A 21,867-nucleotide genomic window follows, 5' to 3' on the forward strand; every position below is an offset into this window, starting at 1 on the left:
TAGATTTGACCCTGGTGACATACAAAGTGCTAAGTCAGTACATATGGCTACTATACCAATGTGTGTACCTGCTGCATGTTCCCTATGTTTTGAACACTTCATTCATTCAAGTCTGTAGGCCTCCAATTCATAATCTTGAAACAGTAATCTATCAACTGATTCTGTTTAAATTAAAAAATGGATTTGCTTGACCTTTTATATGTAAAATCAGAGTTTGCTGTATATTTGTTCAAATTAGTGGTGTGCAGTTCAAAAACAATTCAAGCTTTACTTATTTTAATTGCTGGCACATTATGCCCACCAGTGAAACCACTTCCTATACAGCCTGTATTTAATTATTTGAAGCAGCCATGTCTATTTGAAGACAGTGTCTGGTGACACTAAGCTGTGAAAGTATTATTTGGAATGCTCATACATCCCTGGCAACCTTACCTCGTTTCCAGGACAGCAGCTGTGGATGCCAGCATTTGATGACAGCGAGTCCTGACAAGCCATGCATGGGGGATGGGGAGGGGCTTGGGGGGGGGGGGGGGGGGGGTTGGGGGGGGGTGCGGCTGCTTTGACAAATACATCACACCCCTCCACTCGACTGTGACAGAGCAAATCTCAAAATCCTGTTATATCTCCCTCTCTCTTCCTCCACCTCCAGCCCTGTCTCCCACGCCATATGGCTAATTTTCCAAGCACCGGGAGAGAAGATTAGAATTAAAAACACAGATGAATTGCATAGAAATAGTGCTGCCTACCTCCCTTCTATGCAGTTTATTATTCAGTGTTAGTTAGCCACAGATTTGATTCATTCCGCTTGCCACTGCTGGTATAAAGGTGTATGGGCAGATGCTGAAATTGCTACCCGTGATTCAGTGAAGGATAGTTTACTTTACTCTGTATCTTATGTTGTTTTGTGTAGCACTGAAGTCAAACCAATGAAAACTGCAAATACATATGCACAATTCTATTCCAGATATATGAAAATATAAATGAATATCCGCATAAATATGCCAAACAGCCATATTTCATGTTCTGATCTGGCTGTAAAACGGTATGCCACCAATTATATATACCAAACTAATTTTAGACAGTTAGCAATTGCCATCACATCCCTGGAACCCCCTAACTTGCTACCCAGCTTTATACTGTGTCATACAAGAACAGGGAATACCGAATTCTCCCAATGTCTTTCTCCCATTCTTCAAAGGTCGATTTTCCCCTGATCTGCCGCTGCATTGGAGGCATACATGCTGATCCCTGGCCACGTGAATTTACTGAGAATGCCAACAGGGAGTCTTCAGACTGACACATCTGCATCTCTCAGACTGCTTAGTGCGCGTGACAGACATCGCTGATCAGCTGCCTTAATGAAGTTTCACTGCTCTCATTCATTTCTCAAAGCCCAACTTCTCTACAGAAAAACAGTGATGAGATCAAATCAACATCTGGGGATCAAACCTGCCCCTCATTGAAAGGCATCTTCAAACAGTACGGTACTTTATCTGATCTCCCTACAGAGGTCCCTGGCAACACTTTGGCGAGAATGGCCTTGTGCCCCTATAGCCTAGTGGTGTGAAACTCATTTTTTAATTGGACAGTGAACTGTATATGAATGGTGGGAGCAAATGGCCATAATGTTGAAACTGTATATTCTGGCCACATTGCTGATTACCAGTGATAGTTTTGTTCTTTTTTCTTTGTAACAACAAACCATGATAGTTCCATTGTACGTGTATAAGCATATTTGTTTACATACTTCATATCCATATATTAAGTATGGTATCCACAACACAATTAAACTCCAAATATTTTGTTTATGCTTATATAATACTGATAGCGTGCTGTTTCTAAATAAATGGGAATATCTGTGAGGCTGCAAGAGAGCAGCAATTCAATTCTTGAGAAACTATGGATTTAGTTTTTAATGGCTTGATTTTCTATGAGGCTTGAATCAAGCTGAATTACCTACTAAACAATTCACCGTAAAACGATTAATGCATTCCATCAAATTATTGTTCCTTCTCATCAAAATCTGCATTCTCTCTATTTTGAAAGGAATATTTATCATTTTTGAAATTGACATATTAAAATGAAGGACATTTCAAGAATTGCCTTCAATAGAAATTAGCTTGCAAGTAAGCATATGGCACCCCCTACGAATCTAATATCCTCTAGAGCCAAAAGCACAGATTTTCAATTATTTATGTCCATGCGCATTGTGCCAAGGGCATGACAGGGGAATTGACTCTCATTGGGGTACAAGATGGCGAGCTGGTAAAGAACATAAGTAACCTATTGAGCCAGTAAGGTCAAGGACTTGAAACAGAATAGAAATGCACGACTACACAAATGCACTGACTGTTATTAAAATAGTACAGCTCTGTGCCCCAATTTTAAAGCTATCCATTTGTAAGAAAGGTTGCAAAAGCATATCTTCAGAATATGTGTAGCAAATAGCATAATGTACAAATTAGCACGTAAGCAAGTAATACCTAAAGGGGGCCAGTTTCTGCAACATTCATTAAGTCTAATCCTGTTGCTTGTTGTGTGTTGTTTCTGTTGAATTCTCCCTTAGCCTGGACTCCCTTAGAGTACCTTAGCCTGGACTCTTCAAAACATTGGACAAGGACCACAGATGGGACTCAGAACACACATCTATAAGACTTGGCAGTTAATTGCAATACATTTCAACTAATTCCCATTCTCGTCTTTGAACAGTTTTGGTAAATAAAGATGTCATTGCATTATGTCTTTACTGTGAACACTTCTACAGAGACAATTTATCCAATATTGTTGTGTAACAGTGACAGGAACGAACAGAAATCAGTTAAGCTGTTATTGGAAAATCAAAGGAAGAGACACCAAAAGTGAGTAATTTGTAATATGCTAACAGTGAAACATCTATTGAGTCATTTAGTATTAAAAACATATATTTACTGTAATATATTGGGTGCCAAAACTAGCATCTGTGGATCCCCGGAGATTCTGAGACCCTAATATATAAAAATATTTAAAAAAACATCAGTCTGCCCTGCGGAAGCTTGTTATGACGGGCCCCAGTGCAAGATTTATTTGCTGAATCAGGAATCACAACTCAAAACCAAAACAATAATGCTAATGTTAACTATGCCTTTGATTCTGCTTGTAGCTGGCTAATCAGAGTCTAGAAGGAGCTAGCTAACGTTAGTTAAAGTTACAGTGACCTGCCACCTTAGTGCAACGTTACCCAGCTAACATTAAACAACATCAAGCTTACAGAAATTATCTTGTAGCTAATACTATGAAACAGTGGGTCCTGAAAATGTAGGTTTAGCCTTTATGTAGTATATCACTGCACATACAAAAAGTGTAGCACAAAGTGAACAACAAAATATATGTTGTGCTCATTCATCGAACATAGGGAGAATTTAACCTTATATCTTCCACCACAGCACTCAATGTCGTTAGCTAATTTGTATGTTTAAGAAATCAGGTCAAAAAATCTTTCTTTGAGTTTCATTAAGTCAATGTTTGTACTGATGAACTAATGTTAAAGGAATACACCAACAGTTAGACAGTTGGAACTATAACCACTGAACACACATCGATCCTTCCTGAACACACATGTATCTAGCTCTACTTTGAGAAGGTGCAAGGATCACTGCATTCCACCAGCTAAAGACTGAAGGATACATGTGTGTTCAGCGATTGCATTCAAAACTTCAAAAAGAAAAGCCAAAATTCAAGTATGAGTTGATTAACTTTCTCATGGATTACTAGTGTTGGTCACACATAACATGACATTTGTGTTTTATTGTCCTTTAGTATTTTTTACATGCCAAAAATAAACATGTATTACAAGATTAGTATTGCATAAAAGTAGACTGGGTTGTAATTATTTAAAATAATTAAATAAATCAAGTGTCTCAGTACTCTTGACTGTTTTCAAATTTTACTGGTCAGTGAAATATTACTAGTCCAAAAAAATATATGTTCAATATAGTATGTATGCTGTGCATGGATTTCTTAGACAATAACATCCATCTTTTCCCAGAAGAAAGACGGGTAAAGTTGAATCATCCATGGTGCAAAGGCTGGGTGTTTGCAACACATGAATTTTCACTCCCAAATATTTTCTCAACAAATCAAAATAGTGTTTTTTAGAACTATTTTTAACCCTGATGTCATGTTGTAAACTAATCTCATCAGAGAAATCTCCTCCATTAATTTGGGCGAGCATAAAAGACATGCCATCTGGCAGCAATTGTTATAGAGGAGAGCGCATGCTGTTGGCTGGCTCTTATTTTCACCCTGCAGTCCTCCAGCTGAGCCATGCAGTCACTGTGTGAAGACAACACTCCATGTACAGCTGGCACCCAATCAAACCGAGCTGGACACCGGTGCACAATTAGCCGAGCCTATCTCTTTCTGTAGGCAGAATTCATTGCACGCACTTTTATGTCAGCAGCCAAACCACCATATTCCCTGCTCTTGCTGAATGGTGTTAGCTGAGCAGGTGCGGGTCTAGTTACTACTTTAATGGGAGACCTCCTGATAAAAGTAAGTTGCGGCTGGAAGTGATGTTGGTGGGCCAGTAGAGGTGATCTTCCCTCTGCTGAAATAAACTGCAGTGATGTCGACACTTTGATATAGGAGGTACAATCTTCAATCAATCCCTTGGCACCTATTGGAGAGAGAAGTGTCTGAATCAGCCTCCTAAATGCTGTGTCCCGTGTGTTGTCCTGCAAAGCATATGGCATGGTTTAATGTGCACTTTCAGTATGTAACGGGCAGTATGCAAAAATATCCTCTGTGTTTCTACTGTGGAAGTATATGGTTGTTTAACTAACTTCTTTCCCTCTCCACATCTGATGTGTGGTAAGTGCTGTGGTGCAAAATGGGTGCTGTGCATCACCTAGGTGGGTACTATACATTGGTAGTGGTTGAAGAGAGTACTTACTGCATGCAGGTGGAAAATCCAGGGGTCAGAATGTAAAAGTCTTGCCATGTGTGTCTTCCACCCATTACCTCAGCCAGCTGAATTCACTTATTAGTTCAGCCTCCTGGCTGAAGAATTAGCGAATCCAGATTGGAGCAAAATACCGGAGAGGACTTTTACTTTCTGACCCTGGATTTTCCACCACTGCTGTATCTCAAGTAAAAAAATACCAGATGTTATGAAAAATGCACTTGGAAACATGTATAAAGACTTTGTACTGTAGTATTAGTTTTTATGTATCCATTGATACAACTGCTCTGTCAGTTTGGGAGACATCCAGACTCATCTGAAGCATGTGATTTTCAGAGGCTTCTTTTCTCTTACCAGTTAATCATGGCCTACACTAAAATTATTAACTGTACTTGATGATACTGGTTAGAAATAGAGAGAACAGTATGTTAGAGCAGGGCATGAAATAAGCCGTGTACAAGATTCAGATATGCAGACAGCTTTATTTACCTCAATCAAGTCAAGTGGGATACTTTATTATCCCAATTAAAAAATGAGGCAGAAGGCAATGAAGCTTTGCAGCATTCACTTTACATTTGTATAAAAGAGCTTTTTGAAAAACCTTGAGCAGTTGAGCTGCCTTAAAATACAATTAATTGTATTTATTTCCTCACATTTTGACTCTGTGTAGGTTCTAAAGGCCACATTAAATTATTTTTCTGTATTTATCCTATGTACATATACTGACCACTTCATTAGGCAGACCTGTATAGTAGTGTGCAAACATTTGGGCACCCCTGGACAAAATGCCTTTTACACTTAATATAATATGTGAAAAAAGCGAACCTGATATCTAAATGGTACAACGATAAACATGACACATTTCTTCAAATTTTAATTCTTAGTTTCAAAATAATAAAAAAGGGAAAAAAGGCCTGTGCAAAACTTTGTGAACCCTATCGTTAAGTAGGGTTACCGTATCGTTAAGTACTTAACCGAGGAGTACTTTCAATTCTTGCTTTTGGAATTTTTCCCCATTCTTCCTGACAGAAGACCTCTAGCTCAGAAATATTGTTCGGCCTCCTTGCGTGTATGCCATGTTTGAGATCACTCAAAGATTTTCAATAATATTAAGTCTGGGGATTGTGGTGGCCATTACAAAATACTTCATGGTTGATTTTGAGGTATGCTTTGGATAATTGTCTTGCTGGAATACCCATCCCCTCTTCAACTTGGCTGGACTGATCTTTGAACATTGGCCTCTTGCTATTTGGTGGAATCCATTCTTCCTTCCACTAACACAATATTTCCTGTGCCCCCCAGCTGCCACATAACCCCAAAGCATGATGGGTCCACCTCCATACTTCACAGTTGGCAAGGTGTTATTCTCTACAAAGGCTTGCTTCACCCTTTTTTCTCCAAACATACCTGGTAACACGTAGCACACATGGCATATTCACACTACAGCAAAGAAAATCCTTTAATTTGGCTATGCTGGGCATGTATAGCCTTCCTTTTGGACATCTGAAACATCTGTGAACTTATTTTATTATTTGAGAAAAAAAAGATCTGAGAAAGACAAAAAAACAAGCTCACTGTATACTTTGTTGCCAAAATAAAGCATTTGTTTCATAAAGTTGTAACACCCGGTACATTTTCCATATACTATACATCCAACTAAGTCAAGCACCATTTAAACAGGATTTTTTTTTCCAATTTCAGTTTTCTTAGCGAGTGCAGTCTGATACAACAGTATATTAAGTCCCAGTCTGAAGCTTTGGCAAAGAATAATCTATCATCTGAAGAACTACAGACCCAGCACACTCTGCACCTCACAAGCTGGTTTGCTACCTATTTTCTGATGCATAATTCATTGAGTGTAAGCAGCTCAAGCTTACGACAATGACAGCGAAGCCCATCTAATCCATTCATAAATATCCAGCTCTCAATACGGCAAGCTGTCAGACTTGCACTGCCGTCACATTCGCTGTAAAGAGCAAAGCTATAAACAAACCTGGAAATTCAAAATGTCATTAAGGATGACCTGCTGCACTTAGACCACGTGCAATGCCTGAGCCTAGTATTGGTCATTGTTTAGTTACAGAAGCCTATTTGCTTTTGACTGCAAAAAATGATTTGGACAAATATAATTTAAAAAATGATCGTACCACAAAAAAAAAACATATCTTTTGATGCATTACATTTAAACAATTTAAAGTTTCAAGTCACCCAGAAATACATTTTAGTTTTGTGTAGACAGCTGAAGTTAATATCTGAAGTAATAGATGTTAATGATGTAAAGGCCACAGTAGGTGTCTTTATATCTCTTGACACAACATATGCGACAAAAACACTCTCAGTGCTGATGAGTAGCATTATACTGTCAACCAAATAGAAATAAATCCCAACAGTTTTTATTTCCTACTGTGCCTATAAATGTTGGTGCCCCCCCCCCCCCTGTATCTTGTCTGCTGTTGTATACAGTATCTCACAGATATTTATGACTAACATACCACTAGAGACACTCAATTTACTGAATGCCCTGCCTCTTAGTACACTAATGTTCTCATACTGTAAAGACGTCAAAAACAGCACACAGCGACCGCCAGCCAGCACACCCAGTAGGGCCATACTGCAGCACACTTTGTCCTCTTCAGCTGGTCAGCTCCCACAAAGGCACTGGGGAGCCTGATGAAATGGCCTCAGTATTGCACATCCCGTGCTTTCTCCCCTGAGCAAGCACATTAACACTTTAACACAGGGTGAACACTTTGCCCAGGAATCACCTTGAGCCAGATTTAGATACTGGCTCAACACACCATTCCCACACCTGTCTCTTCCCACACAGCTTATACAAGGCTTGAGAGAAGAGACTGACAATTACATTTGCTCGGTGGCATACTGACAGATGCAAAGGATACAATTTTGACCTCAAATAAAATATTTCATCATTCATTTCATCCTCAATTTTCATTTCACGAGTACCATTTTACTTTGTTTATATTTGCATTAGAGGCATTAGTAATTCTGCATTATTGAACTGCATTATTTGGTTATTTGGTTGCATTATTTGCTAGACATTTGGTACATTGGTGTCACCCCCAACCTAAGAATAAAATTTGCAGCATTGAATAAAGAAACCACTGTAATCATCTAACATTCCTGTGCCTTCTAGTGGCACAATTGAAAGAACAACTACCAAGCCAAAATGTAGGTTTTTGTTCACCCTCTTTCCATTTTGCGCAGTTGAATATTGCTTGTAATCTTTTTAGTTTAAAGTTAAAACTATTCGGAAACCATCCAAGGAAAACAGGTGAGGCAAACAGCTGTTCCGGAGAGCAACAAGTTACACGTTACAAATTGAAACATGATTACTGTAACTGTCTTGCTGAATAATATGCAAATCTATAGCAAATATTGTGCAGCATTTTCAAGGTGTATTCCAATAACCTGGGAAACATCCATATGTAACACTTCTCCTGATATATCATTCCTTATCATTTAATTCCATGCTCCTTTTAGCCTACCGTATCATATTTTCGTTATTTATCTGTGTGTCAGATGACTATATAAACCAAATTCTAATTTAATTCATTTTACATTTGAGCATTTCTTTCACTCAGAAAGGCAGGGTAAGTGTTTTTTTTATTATTATTATTTTATTATGCTATTTCAATGAGCAATGTTGTTGTTATAATCAAATTTCAGTTGAAGTGAATAATTTTTACAACCTAGGACATTGGCTCCAATGACATTCTTCACATTTTCTGTGGGTGTCCTGACCCTTCTGCTGGTTTCATCCACCAGGGCAGATGAGGTGAATACAATTCTGTTGCATGAGAGATTGCATATGTTCATGTTGCTTACCTTCGCAAGAAGGACATACAAATCGACAAATAGTCAGTTTGATAGCATAAACATATGAAGTAATTAATGATAAAGACATCAAGTATATTGTAAGATTTTAACGGAATTAGCATGTTAATGGCATACATCAATGCATATTTTTTACAGTTTGCATTGACAATGTTGTTGTCTCTTTTTGAACCTCTGTACAGGGTGTAAAGAGAGGTAAGTACAGTCAATAAATGGTGGCTTTCTTTTCAATATTGTGACATGAATAAAATATTTTATATGGGCAATAACATAAGTCCATCTCTTTGTGACATCTCTGATAAATATAAAACAAATTCAGAAAACAAAAGAGCACGGAAATGCACAGTTCATTTACAAAATACATTCACCTGTGAAACAGGAGAATATTCCATTGTTTAATGTTTCTATACATAATTGACAGGCAGTGTTTTCACTGAAATCATGAAATAATTAATAATAAGTCAATCCTTCAAAATCCCTCAGCCTGATTATGCATGTATCCTACGATATTGCTGAAAGTATAAGGTTAGCTTGTATTATCTTTTTGATGACCATTTGATGAGTATTTTCTCCCATAGGAAATACATTTGAAGAGGACCTTTCTGTCTCAACCTTACTTGAGAAAGCAAACCGGAATGTAGGTAAGATGTTACTTGTATTTTTCAAACAAACATTTTCTTACCTATGTTTGCCATTTTAAATCCTTGGTGTTATTGCACCTTTGAACAAGCTGCCATATCCATTTAATGTGTAAAAATGTTCCTCTGGTAAAGAGTATATGTTAAGCTGCCAGTACAGGTAATTATGTCTTTCTTCAAATGAATAAAACATGTACTTCTTAGTAACTTATTATTATTAAAATGATAAATGCACTATAACATTTTCTTAATGTTTTATTTCCACCAAACCTCTATATTATGTGTGTGTGTGTGTGTGTGTGTGTGTGTGTGTGTGTGTGTATCAAATGATTTTAATACTTGAACGACTGTTCAGTAGTCTGCAGGTGAATGAATATTCACTGCGATCACAAGCATTCAAAGCTTTTATATCAAAATGTGCCTATGGTGGTTAATATTACCCACTTCTCCATTTCTTCACCGTTTACCAGTTAGCTGTGATACAGTGATGCAATATTTCTCCCCAGTGTGCAACTTATTATTCTGGTCTATCTGTGCATGTTCCTCCAGCTTGTCTACACAATCCCGTCTGAGGGTGTCAGCAAGAACATGTGGACACGCCAGCTAATCTAGCTCTGAGAAACATTGGCATTCAAGCAGCTCAGATACTGGCTGGTGAACTGTGAATATGCATAGCAGTGTTACTAACAATATATCAGTGGCATGTACCTGGAAGGGGCCATAGGTGTATCCACTTGTAGAGCGTACATTGGAACTGGAGAGGGCAATGTACCCTGCAGATGAGGATCTCAACTGGGTTTAAAGGCCAAGGAGATAATACGGGCTTCCAACTGAGCTTTAAAAGTGTCAATAGAGGGGGCAGGCCTAACATAAAGAGGTAAACTATTCTACAGCCTGGGAGCAGCCACAGCACAGGCACAATCACCTTTTAGCTTTAACCTAGTCCGTGGGACTGTCAAAAGCATCTGGTCGGACGATCAAAGCGGCAGACCAGACGTGGAAAAGGGGCATAGAGATAAAGAGGTGCCAACCCATTTAGTGCTTCAAAAACGAATAATAAAACATTAATGAACGCTAAACCTGACTGTGAGCAAGTAAAAGGAGGACAAAATGGAAGAAGTGTGGTCCCGCTTTTGCGTGCCAGTCAAAAACCTGGATTAAGGCGCATCAGCTTAATGATCAGCTGATGACATTCTCCCTTTTCTCTCCTCTCTAATCAACACCTCCCTCTCTTCCGGCACCATGCCCTCTTCCCTGAAGAGGGCCAGAGTCACTCCCCTGCTCAAAAAACCTACTCTTGACCCCTCTGCCCTGAACAACTACCGGCCTGTCTCTCTTCTTCCCTTTCTCGCTAAAACTCTGGAACGGGCGGTCTGCTCCCAACTGTCCGCTTATCTTCGCCAGAACAATCTCCATGACCCCAACCAGTCTGGCTTCAAGAGTGGCCACTCCACTGAAACCGCCCTGCTTGCGGTCACTGAGGCACTCCACTCTGCTAAAGCAAAATCCCTCTCCTCTGTCCTCATCTTCCTTGACCTGTCAGCCGCCTTCGATACAGTCAACCATGAGATTCTGCTCTCATCGCTGTCTGGGATGGGTGTCACAGGTTCTGCACTCGCTTGGTTTTCCTCCTACCTCTCTGGTCGCTCCTACCAGGTGACTTGGAGGGGCGCAGTCTCCGACCCTCACCCCCTACGAACTGGAGTCCCGCAGGGCTCGGTTCTTGGGCCTCTCCTCTTCTCGCTATACACCATGTCTCTTGGTTCTGTTATCTCTTCCCACGGCTTTTCTTATCATTCCTACGCTGATGACACCCAACTCTTCATTTCCTTCCCCCCCGACACCCAAATCACCACACGGATCTCTGCCTGCTTGGCTGATATCTCTGCGTGGATGACTTCCCATCACCTGAAGCTCAACCTTGCCAAAACTGAGCTTCTCTACATCCCTGCTAAGTCCTCTCCGTCAGTCGACCTCTCATTGACTGTTGAGGACTTTGTAGTTTCCTCCTCCCGTACGGCAAAGAATCTTGGGGTGACTCTTGATAACTGCCTCACCCTGGCTCCACAAGTATCCTCCACTGCCAGAACCCGCAGGTTCTTTCTGTATAATATACGCCGTATCTGTCATCTCCTGACTGAGAAAGCCACCCAGCTCCTAGTCCAGGCGCTCGTCATTTCCCGCCTGGATTACTGCAACTCCCTCCTAGCCGGTCTCCCAGCATGTGCCATCAAGCCCCTCCAGCTGGTCCAGAATGCTGCAGCCCGCCTGATCACCAGTCACTCCAGGTCGGCTCATGTCACTCCGCTTCTCATTGACCTCCACTGGCTTCCTATTGCCGCACGCATCCGTTTCAAGGCCCTAGTGTTGGCATTTCAGGCTGCTAAGGGGACTGCCCCACCTTACATACAATCCCTGATCACTCCCTACTCCCCAGCTAGACCACTCCGGTCTGCCAGCTCTGTTCGCCTTACGGTTCCCTCTCTACATGCACCTGGCGGTCGAGCTGCACGTTCACGCCTGTTTTCCGTTCTGGTTCCTCAGTGGTGGAATGACTTGCCTACCACTGTCAGAACAGCAGAATCCCTCCCCCTATTTCGACGCAGACTCAAAACCCACCTTTTCAAACTCTACCTTAGTCCTCCCTCCTGATTTCCCCTGCCCCTCCTTTCTGATATCCCTATCCTTGTCTAACCCCCCCCCCCCCCCAAAAAAATAAAAATAAAAAAATAAAAAAAATAATTCTGATGACAACTATGTTTAGAACAGCATTTCCTGTGTATTTTGCTAGTTTCTGGATGTGATGCTCTGACTTATGGTAGAACCTATGCACTTGTAAGTCGCTTTGGATTAAAAGCGTCTGCCAAATGACTAAAATGTAAATGTAAATAAGACTTAAAGGTACGAGAGGTCATTTCGGACTCCAAATGGTCATGTGAGGAATTGCAACAACAGACAACCTCAAACCACAACACTGTTTATGCTTCCCACAGTCGATGAATATAACACGTAATGTAAAGCGTAATTTATACAGTTCAGTGTTCTTGTTTTGGAAAACTGGCAGTGACAAATGCAACAGAGCCTGTCGTCTTTTCGTAGTGTTCTAGTAAGAAAATGTTCGCCGAACAGGTGACTTTATGAAATCCTGACTTTGGTGTGCTACACGACACTATTTATATTTCTTGTCTTTTTTAAGTTTTCACTTTAGCTAACCAACTATATTAAGAGCAAGCAAGTTATTTGGCTATGGAATTAGCTGGCTATATAACTAAGATATGATAGTCTACCACAAATGATGCAACTGTAACTTACAGTTTGAGAAAAGTAAAGGTTTAGCTAAACATGGATGATTGAACACGTAAAGAGATAAAATGAATGTGTAGCTGCCCAACTTACTCTCCAGACAAGCGATCACTGAAACCCTGTATAGGCTACTATTGCTTGTCTAGTTATAAAACAATAGCAGTTCGCTATCAGTAACAACAAGCAAATTAGCTATTGCTAGTTAGCTTCCTGAATTTACAAATATCTACCTGAGCTTTGTATTGCCTATGTTTATAGATATTTGTAAATTTGTCAAGCTAACTATAGCTAATTTGCTTTTTGCTACCTGAACTAGATATGTAGTCTTCGCTTGGATAATAAGCAATAGTATACAGAGTTTCAGTGATCGTTTGTCTGGAGTGCAATTTGGGCAGCTACATGAATAATCAGAATAAGCCCCTACACCATTGGCTGTGGCAATTTGCAGCCAAAGAGCTTGAATTGTTGTACAGCTGTACAATGTTTTGATATAGAGTGACGGCCTGACAAATGTACGCTTTGAAACTTGAATTTAAGGACTATAGACACAGGCAGAGGGTGAGTCAGCATGTCAGTAAGCCTTTTTCAACAATAGGAAGGGATTTACAATGGTCTTATAACAGTGTTTTAACAGAAACATCTTACATATTGTACCTTTCACAGCAGAATAACTTGGAAAATACAATCGCTAATAAATTTAGTTACAGTATATGCGATGCATGTGCTTATTTTCAAACAGGGCAGATTATACAAATTTTGCACAACCATGATAGCTGCAGGCTATCAGCCCATGCCATTAAAATTCATGCTGGTTTCTCACCAGAGAACACAATTTATCTTTGTATGTCTTTGCTGGCTTTCTTGTTGGAATGGAGATTTGATGATAAGTAAGGCCCTTGTTGACTACTGCTGCCTACGACTCTTATTACAACTCCCTACCTCCCTGTGAACCTTAATTGTTGTCTCTGTGACTTGCTTTGTGTATCGGTATTTTTAGTTGGTTAGGTAAGCAGTGTTTGGATAGTTAACTTTGGTGACTTTTGCTCTGTTGTTTGTTTGTTTGTTTGTTCAAAAAAAAAAAAAATAATAAAAAAAAAGGCCCTTGTCCTTATCTTTGTTGTACAGGTAGCAGTTGAAATTGTACTTACCTCTAGGGTCTTTCAGCGAACTTATCCCTGGTTATGGGTATGCACTTTGTTGTACATCGCTCTGGATAAGAGCGTCTGCCAAATGCCAATAATGTAATGTAATGTAATGTAAGAATATTAAGTAAGCTCCTACAATCAACAGTAATACCAAACAAAATTATAAAATACTATATGGTAGCACTTACCATAAGGTTACATGAATTGGCATGAACTAATGTAGCTGTTAATTATCTAGCTACTGAGATGTTAAGCTGTACTTTGTTTATGTATTTGTACATCATGAATACAACTACATTAGTTGATGCCAATTCACCAGTTAATGTATCTATTAATGCTTAACTGATTGTACGTTTATCCTATGGTTGCTAATGTATAATTATGCATTCAAGTAATACATTACTTAGGAGTTAAGAAATACATTAACTAATGAAAAGAGAATTTCATGCTTAATTAATTCATTTGTATATCATTAATTCATGTTAAAAACTAAAGTAGTTCATGCCAATTCATGTGACCTTATTGTAAAATGTTACCAATTATATTTTTGAAACAAAATTATTGTTGTAGGGTGCTTCTGAAGAACAGCAGGAACCCTAAGTCTACATTTACAATCCCAGTGTAATAATATTTCTCATGGAAATGCATTAAACCAAAACAAAGCCATTATAATAAAAGTTTTTAAAATGTTAAAATTTCACAAGCACGCACTACCTCACATGTGTAGTACTACTGGGGGTAATTATATTGCAACTGATCATAACTTCACTGCCTTTTTCTCCTATTTTTTCAAGTACATGACCCTGATGAGCCAACCATTGTGGATGACATTGCCATTCCCACATTCCCTGAGAAGAATGCCGACCCTTGCACCTCTCGTGGTTGCATGTGGCCTAAGTACTCCGATGGAAAGATTTATGTGCCTTACGTCATCGCGAACCACTACTGTATGTAGCTTATTTAAAAATCTGTGTATGCTATTGTAATGTGTCGTGAGTTCATACATACATATTTGCTTTTGTTTAATTTCATACTGTTTGGCTTGCCATATTGTCTCTGAAAGCATCCCGTGAGTTAGCCGTCATTGAACGTGGACTGGAGTCCTTTGCATCCTCCACCTGCATCCGCTTTACACGTCGCACCAATCAGAGGGACTATTTGTACATACAGTCTCATAACGGGTAAGTGAAACAACGTCAACGGTCAGTGTCAAGTCTGTTCCTGAGCACCAAAATGGTCTCTGCTTTAGCTTCAACTGAATGCCTTACCAACTCTTAGTTTGAAAAATATGTTGAAACTTACTAAAACTAACTTTCACCTAAGGCTTTTTATGCTATGCAAGTTTCTCAGTGTTTCTGGAGTCTATATCTTTGCTGCTAAAAATCCTTTCATGAATCAAACAGTTGTTCATACATACACAGTCTAAAATTATTACCCAACATGAAGCATATATTTTACTCCCAGTCAGCTTCAAAAGTTTTCTTCAGTTTTGTGTAATCAGCTATTTTATCTATTGCATGTCTTAGATCCCTATGAATGGCATTGATCAACAACAAAAAATCCCCAAATACCCTAATTTCCTACAAACCCCTGCTCTTTTTTCTTATCAGTACCCATGACTGTATATTGTGCAATGAAGTAAATGTAGAACTACTTTGAAACTGTTCCTTGAATGACATTGAGTTGTTCATGTATTACTTAAAAACATCTTTAAAACCCATTTAATCTCCCATTTCCCATGGTAAAAATCATGTTGAATATTCATCATGATATTGTTTTTTTTGGCGTATTCTAACAAAATTGTAGATTCCATAATCTTTCACAAGGTGAAAGTAAAAGTAAATTGCATGTCATCTCCTTAATATACCTGCAAATATGTTTTATTATCCATTATTTAATTTTCAGTCCTAAACGATTCCTTCAGACGTGAATTTCTGTTAATAAGTTAACAAGAAGAAAAACTTCTTGTTCTTGCTTTATAAGTAACCTTCCAAAGTTCTCATAGTACTCATACTCCTGTTCATAAGCAATTATGGCTTGATAATTGCAAAATAAATACTTCATTGTACTGTTAACAATTAAGAGAACAGCAATAAGAATAACAGTATAACTGAATCATTATAATAATAATAATACGATCAAAACGGAAAATGAATTTACTAGCAGGTAGTGTCCACCCGAAGTGTGTGTCTGAATCCTCCTGATTGTTGTACAGGTGTTATTCCTATGTGGGGCGCGTTGGTGGCAGCCAGGTGGTGTCTCTAAGCCGACAAGGCTGCATCTATTATGGTACAGTTCAACACGAGCTCCTGCATGCCCTGGGCTTCAACCATGAGCAGACACGCAGTGACCGCGACTACCATGTCCGTGTCCTCCTGCATAACGTCATCTCTGGTGCGTACTGTAGCTTTACCTCCTCTTACCTCCTCCTAGTCACAGTCCTTCGAGTTCTTAGTACAGCCAAACAAAGATGTCTTTTCCAATTTCATAAAATAGTGGTGCTCTAGTTTGAAATTCTGACTGATTTTACTTTAAGATTCACAAGACAAATATTGGTGTTCATATAATTGTTATTATTCTTTATTTTAGTTAAATGCTAACAAGATTATGTGGATTAGAATATTATATATAAAACCATGAACTGACATTATCGTGCTAGAAATTCTTGGTAATAGCACCACTTCTTTTTTCAGGTATGGAACACAATTTCAATAAAATTGACACCAACAACCTGGGGACTCCATATGATTACGGCTCTGTCATGCAGTACCACAGGTCAGTGAAGTCAACATCACTGAAGACTACTGTATGTACTGTACTGTATACACTCTCATACAGTACAGTGCTTCTTTGGCTTGTCTCCGGAGAGGAACCCTTTTTAGTTCTTTATCAAAGTATATCATACTATAGGTGTGAGGTGCGAAAGCTCTCAGACAAATAATCATTTTAATAATAAAAAGAACCATTGAACTAGATAGAGTTCTTCTATAGAATTCTTCTGAGAGTGCATGCACTATATTCCTACTGAAAGACTTTCTTACACACTTGACTTGTGACAGGTTGTTTAATGTATTTGGAATACAAATGTCTCATTATCTGCATAACTGCTGTGTCTATTGAGGTCATATTTAACTTAAAAAAACAGTTGTATGTACTCAGAAATATTTTTGTCTTCTAATTTTGTTCACTGCCACTTGTGGGAGGAATCCTCACCTTATATTTGATCTTTTCTTTTTAATGCTGTTGCCATGGCAACTGAACAGGCAGGCAGACAGGGTGATGTAGCAAAGAAAACATGTTTTTTATGACTTCATGTGAATTTGGACTTGTTATGCATGTATTTATATTATAAAAATAGAAATTATTCTGTAATTATACTTTACCAAACTACTGAGGCATGTTTCTGTAATGACAAGCATGTTTACATTTGAATAACTTTAATAACTTAAAAAAGAAATTTGAACAAATTTAGATTTAACACATGGACATTACATGGATTCTATTCTATTATTTTCATTCATCTAGCAGAACAACCTTGTGGCCAGTGACTGTGTGTGATGTATTCTGCCCTTAGTGTTTGATATTAAATATTCATAGCATTGATGATTTGAGAATCTTCAAGATTTCTACGGAAAAGGGACATTTATACAATACAGGGATGTATGATCATCCAACAGCTTTTATCACATTTGATGGCCAGTGGGAATGATTTTGGTTTATACTAAAGCAACAGATTATTTGCCATCATTGTGATCATTTGTGCCCTTCATTGAGTCTTACGTTGTATTTATAACTGACTTCCTCACTGGCATGTCATTGCAGCATGAGAGAACATTCTCATCTCCCTAAAATCAATTATCTTATCTTATATGTTTGTATATTTTATGAGTGATAGCATTCCATATCAAATATGAGCAATGGTGGAAGGTTGGTGACAATGTAATGCTATCCATTTGGCAATCATATGTTGCTGACCTGTCAGCTGCATTTAACAGTTCTGCTAGATCATCCATCCATTTATGCGTGTTGTATGCCTTCCATGTTTGCTAGTGGCTTGGTGAAGAATGCTGAGAGAATCAGAATCTTTTACTGTGCTTTGTATTGTTGCAGATTTGCCTTCTCCAAGAACAACGAGCCAACAATGGTGCCAATCCCAGACAACAATGTGGAAATTGGGGCAGCCACACAAATGAGTTACAATGATATTGCGAGGATCAACAGGCTGTACCAATGCTGTGAGTATTGTTTCTGTCAATAGGTAGCTGCTGTATGATGTTAGTTCAATAGTGTTCTCAATAATTGATTAGCACTGGCACAGATACACTTGATGAAAGACATTAATATCAAGGTTGTCCCGGTTGAAAGACTAGAATGACTAGAATGGCACAACTCTTTGTCTTCATGTTGACAAATTCCAGAACAGAAAAGGGCAAATGAAAAAATACAAATTAATAGAAATACACTTTCATTGAAGCTGATAATCTGCACTTTAACCATGAGTAAATTGTTTGATCACAATCTGAGAGTTAGAGTAGGCTGTCTTGTGTGTGTGTGTGTGTGTGTGTGTGTGTGTGTGTGTGTCATGCATATTTCGAATATAACCATTTCATTTTGTTTGTTTCTTAGAATGAAACAAGCTATGTGAAGTGGAAACAGAGGAATATCCACAATTTCTTTTACAGTATAATTTCAATGCTGACATCTTTTACTTTTATAGAAATGTAGGTGTACAATAGAGAACTGTGCCTGATATCACTGTAATCCCAATAAACCTACATATCTGCAAAGAAATTTCAGACTTTTTTCCACATGTTGTCTCATTTATTTTTGCATTATTAAGCATACTGGCTACTCAGGCAATACTCATAAACTGTGTCCTCCTGGGAGAAGCTCTGCTGTAATGTCTAGCCTGTTTACACAGGTTTAATTTGAGTTAGCACTTTGCTTGGTACTAAGTTGGCCTGTGAATACAACCCCTCTAGCAGAATCATTACCAATTACTCCTGCTCTCCCTGCTGTGTCTAACAACCACTTGCACACTTAAGGCCAGTTTATAGTCCAGGGGCAGAGTGTCCCTGTGACCGGTGATGTGCAATGGATGCCATTGGTCACAGCCACATTTGGCTTATAAGCTGGGCGACTGGAGTGCATTCATATATTTCTGCTAAGGATGACCACAGTCCACGTCAGGTGACTAATACAGTAGAGCTTTCACAAACGTTCTGTGATTTCAGTCAAGTGACACAGATCCTCCTGCTTTAAGGCAGAAAAAGAGATGAAAGAAACAAATCATTACTGTTCTTGATGTGAATATGTGTCTGAAAGGAAGATGAGATAACCCATTATAATATATGATGCGATTCAAAGTGCAGACTGTATGTGTGTAGGTGGCAGTGCTGTCACAATGCTTTATAACTCCATTTATTGCTCAAATCTGCTTGAGGTGGAACATATAAAATACCTGGATTCAGCTAGGGGTACCTGAGGAGAGATTTGGGAACCATCACCTTAGATAATACTACTTTGTGAAAACAGGCTGCTCTTGAAATGGCTTGTGGCTCAGAGGCATCTCAGTGGTCTGGGTTTAGTTATTTTTCGTGGCCTGCTTGTTCTTCTATTGCTGCTACTCCCTCTGCCTCCCTCTGCTGTCAGCTTTTTGAAAGGTAAAGATACAGACGCAGTATATCTTGCTTTGATAAAGGAATCTGTTTCTCAAGTTTCCGTACAATCACATTCTCTGTTGGCCAAGAAAGTAATGCTTGCCACATCCATAGAGCCTATTAACCCTCAGAATGTCCAAGTGACTCTTCCAATTGCTACATTACTGTTTGGATTGGGGACAATGGTTGGCTCCCTATTTTTAGAGAAGGCATAATTGACTACATTAATGTGACTTTAATTTGCAATTATCAGTTATAGTATGTGAATGGTTTGACAGAGATATTTAATTGAATTCAGATTTATGTAACTGAGGGTACGATGTGTGATTCAGTGATTCTGTATCAGTGTTAAAAAAAATTGACATTATACATCATAGCACATAATAGAATTTTTCCATACTGCATGACAGAATTGTAGTCATATGCGGTTCCTAGGTTGTTGGTTATGATTTTCTTGAACTTATGATCTTTACCTGCAGGGAAATAAACTACAGTAAATGATTACAGCTGTTCTCCCCATGTATGCCTGTACTACGGTATGACCTACTGAGCAATGCAATACCATGGGTGAAGATAATCAATGGGATGAATTAATATCATAGTCGTCCCACTGTGGGGCTAAGCACCAATAAAAACCAAATAACATTGCATCTCTTCCTCTGTATTGTCCTTGGGTATGCAGGATTTCTGTTGTTTATGGAAGCAATTAAGACTCTGTCCAAGAGTCCCGGCCCTCCTTGCCATCTGGATTTTAGGCTCATTCCACACAATTGGTTCTGACATTTCGGGAAAATATCCAGGCAAAGCCTTCAACCACAAAGAAGACCATCTGTGATTCTACCTATTAGATGAGGTATAACTCAGTACATTCACTTAGTTATTTGTCCTTAGTGTGGTCTCCACTAATATCAGTGATGCTGTACTTAGTGTCTGCTCATCCCTATGGTAATGATTCCAGTACTGAGATTCTATAGGTTCATGACACTTGCACTCTGTACTATATACAATAATATACTGTATGTGGTATTACCTATTTGTTACCTATTTGCCAACTAAAGCAAGCCACTGATTCAGATAGGCAGACAAATAATTGAAATGAACTGAGAGAAGGAGAAGGTAGATCGTATACACTAATACCTGGATTGATGTTCTCATACAAGATACGAACATGCTGATCACAATCATGGCGTGTCTGCACGTGGTCAAAACCTAGGGCATGCAGGAGTTCATGCTGGACAATCTTGTGATAGACGCAGCCGCTGCGACTCAGAGACACCACCTGACCACCACCTCGCCGCCCTACAAAAGAGTAACACCTGGAATATGATGAAAAAATGATCAGTGCTTTTCATGAAAAGATACACTGTATCATAACATAACAGCTAAGGTATTGATAAAATGTAGTGAAGCACAATGCTAAATTTTAGAACCGTTCAGTAAAATGTAAAGAAGAACATAGCTGTACAATACTTAAAAAAACAATAAGTAGCTGTGTACCTCTTGGGTGATTTTTCTGCATCAGCAGACAAAGTTCCAGTTTTCAGGTGAAGGAATTTGACATACAACTTCCAAATTGAGTGTGAGATGAACATAATGAGCTCATATGGCATTAAGAAAAAATTGGCCACTTGGACCAATTTCCACCAAACTTTATATTTTGACTAATATCAGCCCCATAATCACACATACTTACTTTAATTTCATTGGGTCATTTAATTCTGAAATTCCCTATTGGTCAACTATTGGTCCCCTGAAATCTCCTATTGGTCGACTTTGGTTGTCGACCCTTAATTAAACCTGAGTTGCTGATGTATTTATACAATGGCTTTTGAAATTACTGAATCAGGAATGTCATTGCCTAAATGCTTTATAGCACCCTTTCAGAATTCCAAGACATCTCCCATTATAAAAATCATGTTGAATATTCATCATGATACTGTTTTTCAAGGCATTAACTTGTCCCTAAATTGTAGATTACAGAATCTTTCTCATTTGCTGTCTACTGAAGACAAAACAGTGGCATGCACTCAAATATTTTTTTCAGTGGGAGTTCTGGGAGGAATCCTCACCTTGAATTTGATCCTTTCAATGCTGTTGCCATGGCAACTGAACGGGCCGGCAGGGTGAAGCAAAGATATGTTTTTCCTAGTTCTTCATCTGAATTTTGACTTTTTACAAAAATGTAAAGTAGAAATAGTTCAATGTTGTCAACTTGCAATGTAATCAGTGACTGAGGAATTCTGATCTGTCAAAAGATCAGTTTCACAAAGTAGTTTTATAGTACAGTCATTCATAGTATCGTTGCATGCCACTAGCACAGATTCATA

General features: G+C 38.7%; 1 protein-coding gene across 1 annotated transcript; it reads left to right on the forward strand.

Moving 5' to 3' along the window:
- Positions 1-4,500: 4,500 nt before the first annotated feature.
- On the forward strand, positions 4,501-18,536 carry LOC133130642 (high choriolytic enzyme 1-like). Its single transcript, XM_061245356.1, has 9 exons — positions 4,501-4,626; positions 8,654-8,735; positions 9,390-9,435; positions 14,675-14,827; positions 14,944-15,061; positions 16,096-16,274; positions 16,574-16,655; positions 17,991-18,115; positions 18,507-18,536. Coding segments are annotated over exons 2-9 (774 nt in total). The 5' UTR covers positions 4,501-4,626; positions 8,654-8,666; the 3' UTR covers positions 18,509-18,536.
- Positions 18,537-21,867: the final 3,331 nt, after the last annotated feature.

Source organism: Conger conger, chromosome 6 (genome assembly GCF_963514075.1).
Source record: "Conger conger chromosome 6, fConCon1.1, whole genome shotgun sequence".
Lineage (NCBI taxonomy): Eukaryota > Metazoa > Chordata > Actinopteri > Anguilliformes > Congridae > Conger > Conger conger.

Bases quoted from the DNA above. Each gene is read 5' to 3' on its own strand.
- LOC133130642 (XM_061245356.1), top strand. From the start codon at position 8,667: ATGACATTCTTCACATTTTCTGTGGGTGTCCTGACCCTTCTGCTGGTT. The intron at 8,736-9,389 runs GTGAATACAATT...ACATTTGAAGAG, and splicing joins CATCCACCAGGGCAGATGAG to GACCTTTCTGTCTCAACCTT. The intron at 15,062-16,095 runs GTAAGTGAAACA...ATTGTTGTACAG, and splicing joins TACATACAGTCTCATAACGG to GTGTTATTCCTATGTGGGGC.